This window comes from Gekko japonicus, unplaced genomic scaffold, assembly GCF_001447785.1.
Source record: "Gekko japonicus isolate JY-2015 unplaced genomic scaffold, Gekko_japonicus_V1.1 scaffold7238, whole genome shotgun sequence".
In the NCBI taxonomy this organism is placed as follows: domain Eukaryota; kingdom Metazoa; phylum Chordata; class Lepidosauria; order Squamata; family Gekkonidae; genus Gekko; species Gekko japonicus.
Window position 1 is genome coordinate 14,723 of NW_015172229.1, and position 3,721 is coordinate 18,443.

The 3,721-nt window shown below is 52.1% G+C and overlaps 1 protein-coding gene across 1 annotated transcript in view; it reads left to right on the top strand.

The window, feature by feature from the left end:
- LOC107118711 (rho GTPase-activating protein 4-like) overlaps window positions 1-2,098 on the top strand; it is a gene marked incomplete at both ends in the record, with an annotated part of 4,403 nt that extends 2,305 nt beyond the window's left edge. Inside the window, 2 exons of the mRNA XM_015421065.1 lie at window positions 1,593-1,698; window positions 1,868-2,098. Of these exons, the coding sequence (XP_015276551.1) occupies window positions 1,593-1,698; window positions 1,868-2,098 (337 nt within the window). The remainder of the gene's footprint in view (window positions 1-1,592; window positions 1,699-1,867) is intronic.
- Window positions 2,099-3,721: the final 1,623 nt, after the last annotated feature.

Here is a 3,721-nt window from a genome sequence, read left to right on the forward strand (position 1 = left end):
TGATCTCGTCAGATCTCAGAAGCTAAGCAGGGTCGGCCCCGGTTAGTACTTGGATGGGAGACCGTCAAGGAAGCCCAGAGTTGCTACGCAGAGGCAGGCAATGGCAAGCCACCTCCATTTGTCTCTTGCTTTGATCTGGAGGGCCCAGGCTAACTCAATCTCATCAGATCTCAGAAGCGAAGAGATTCGGCCCCGGTCAGTATTTGGATGGAGACCACTGCGGAATACCAGGTTCGTGACGCAGGGGCAGGCAATGGCAAACTACCTCTGTTTGTCCTTTGTCTTGAAAACTCTATGGGTTTGCCCCAAGTCAGCTGCAACTTGACAGCGCTTTCCACTTTCTGTTCTTGCAGAAATGTGTACTCCTTGTGTATGGCGCTATCAATACGTGTGCAATGCAAGCAGTGCTCCCAGGGGCCGTTTGCCGTCGACATTCGATGCGGGGCTGTGCCACATTGACTTTGCCGTGATGTTAATGCAAAAATTGCTACTCTCGAGGACAGCAACCTAAAAACGTGAGGTGCTTCAACAGTAGATAATAGACCAAGTGGGAGGCAGACCCGAGACCTGGAGATTCAGCCGTTTCTTAAAATAAATTCTGCTCAGCAAGGATCATTTCCAGTTTGGTGTAGTGGTTAGGAGCGCGGACTCTAGTCTGGGAGAACCGGGTTTGATTCCCCCACTCCTTCACATGTAGCTGCTGGGTGACCTTGGGTCAGTTACAGTTCTCTCAGCGCTGTTCTTGAGAAAGAGCCGTTTCTGTCAGAGCTCTCTCAGCCCCACCTTCCTCACAGGGTGTCTGTTGTGGGGAGAGGAAGGGAAAGACATTGTAAGTCGCTCTGAGACTCTGAGTGAAGGGCGGGGTATAAATCCAGTCTCCTCCTCCTCCTCGTCTTCCTTCTTCCTCCTTTTGATTTATTAGAAACAGAAACACTTCATCAGTTAAAACACAAGAAGACCCACATAGTATAAATCAGGCTCAAATGAATCATCCAATGATTACGGTTATTCGCAGTAGAATCGCGCATCTCCTCACAACTTAGCAGGGAAAGTACTCACGGTACATCAAGGAGGGGATCTCATTAATATTAAAGAATTACTTTGCTAATAATTTTTAAAAATCACATCCATTTCCTCCCAGAATTGTTTGGCCACTTCTCCTCCAATACTCCCTCTAAGCTGTGGAGCAAAAATTCCGCTTTGCGAGCGACTGGCATTAAAGTTGTGAGTGTGCAATTTGACTGCTGCATAAATTAGTTTGCTCTGGAGCCCTCCTTCCCGAGCGAAGGCAAAAATGTGTGAGCAGGAGGCTAAAAAACTGTGAGCTGGCTCACACTCACTCAACTTAGAGGGAACACTGCTGTCCTCTGATTGTACGAACCAAGAAACCTCGTCCTTCCTTGCCGAATCCTGAAATTTTATTGGCAGGTCTTTAATCCAGGGCATGTCTTTGGATTTTCGCTGCTTTGCGCGCAGTGTCCTAAGTAAAATTATTAATTCGAATGGGGGGATTTTAAAAATATACGACTCTTAACGTATTTTTCATGCTGATCCGCTGCTCCCTTTAATATTCTTTCCAATGTGCTTCTCAGAATTGGAATCTTCGGCCGAGCGAATCTCCCACCTCCGAGGTCTCGTTTCCCGGCTCCCGGCTACCGTGTTGGTGGTTTTGCGGTACCTCTTTGCTTTCCTCAACCAGTGAGTACTGGGGGCTCTGGGTAAGAACTCTTCTTGCCTTGAAAGTGTTCCACCTCAGTTTCCGAAGGGAGGGGCACACTGCCAGGGTCAAATACCCCGGGGCGGGGGGTCCATTATCTCTGTTGGCCTGGATGGCTCGTCCAGCGCCACCCTCGTCTTCTCCCCGCAGCTTATCTCAGTACAGCGATGAGAACATGATGGACCCCCACAACCTAGCCGTGTGCTTTGGGCCCACCCTGGTGACCGTCCCCGCAGGCCAAGATGCCGTGTCGGTGCAGCCTCACATCAACGAGGTGGTGAAGTGCCTGATCGTACATCATGAGGCCATCTTCCCTGGAACCGGCCAACTGTCCGGGCCCCAGTATGAGAAAGTCATGGCCTTGGCCGAGGAGGAGTACTGGTATGAGTGGGCGGGGAGGAGAAAGGGTGGGCGTGGCAGGTGGGGGATAGTTGATAGTTGTAGCTTGCTTGTCTGTGTGGACAGTGCCGGGACCCCCCAACCTTTTTGAGTCTTGTGGCCAGGTTTGGAGTTCTGACATGGCGCGGTGTGGCACAGTCACAAAATGGCTGCTTCAGGAGGCGGAGCCAGCCACAAAATGTCTGCTGCAGAAAACACAGAATGGCTCCCATAGCTTACCTTCAGTCACACAGTGAAGACCCTCATGGTGTGGTGGCAGCTGCTGCTGAAGCCACGTTTTAAGAACCTGCGCAGCCAATCAAATCTCCAGTGGCCAATAAGAAGCCTTGCTGGGCAAAAGCCTTACCTGGCCCCACCTACTTCCTAGGAGTACTTGGCAGGCCCCAGGAATGGTGTTGGTGGGTGCCACGACGCCCCTGGGCACCACGTTGGGGACCTCAGCGTAGTGGTGTCGTGGTTAAGTGTGTGGACTCTAATCTGGGAAAACCGGGTTTGAGTCCCCACTCCTCCACTTGCAGCTGCTGGATGACCTTGGGCAAGCCATAGTTCTTTCAGAGCTGTTCTCTCAAGGGAAGTCCTCGAAGGAGCTCTCTCTGCCCCGTCTACCTCACAGGGTGTCTGTTGTGGGGAGGGGAAGGGAAAGCTGCTCTGACACTCCGAGTGAAGGGCGGGGAATAAATCCAATTTCCTCCTCCTCCTCTTCTTCTTCTTCTACCTCACAGGGTGTCTGTTGTGGGGAGGGGAAGGGAAAGCTGCTCTGACACTCCGAGTGAAGGGCGGGGAATAAATCCAATTTCCTCCTCCTCCTCTTCTTCTTCTTCTACCTCACAGGGTGTCTGTTGTGGGGAGGGGAAGGGAAAGCTGCTCTGACACTCCGAGTGAAGGGCGGGGAATAAATCCAATTTCCTCCTCCTCCTCTTCTTCTTCTTCTACCTCACAGGGTGTCTGTTGTGGGGAGGGGAAGGGAAAGCTGCTCTGACACTCCGAGTGAAGGGCGGGGAATAAATCCAATTTCCTCCTCCTCCTCTTCTTCTTCTTCTACCTCACAGGGTGTCTGTTGTGGGGAGGGGAAGGGAAAGCTGCTCTGACACTCCGAGTGAAGGGCGGGGAATAAATCCAATTTCCTCCTCCTCCTCTTCTTCTTCTCTTAACGCTCAGTAGTGTGCAGTGCTAATTCCTGCACTGGTGTTTGAAAGGCTCCCCGGCAGCCAAATGGTAGCCCCGACCCTCCTTCTCCCGAATGCATAGTATGTGGAAAGTACATAGAAAGAAACTGCTGCCTCCTCTCTCCCATAATACTAGAAAGCATGGCCACTCTGGTTGTCTCTAGATTCAGGATGGGCCCAACGGGCTTATGGCTCCGCACAGCAAGGAGTTGGCTTGTGGAACTCCCTGCCACAAGATGTGGTGAAGCCACAGGCTTGATGCATCGAAAAAGGGGATCATTTATGGAGGATAGGTCGACCGCTGGCTATGGGAGCAGTGATAGCTGAATGGGGCTTCTGGGTTCAGGGGCAGAATGCCAGACCGCCCGATGCGGTGGAGCGGCCAGCAGGTGGCGTTATTGCCAGCGGGCCCTGCTTGTGGGTTCCCTCTTTTCCTCTG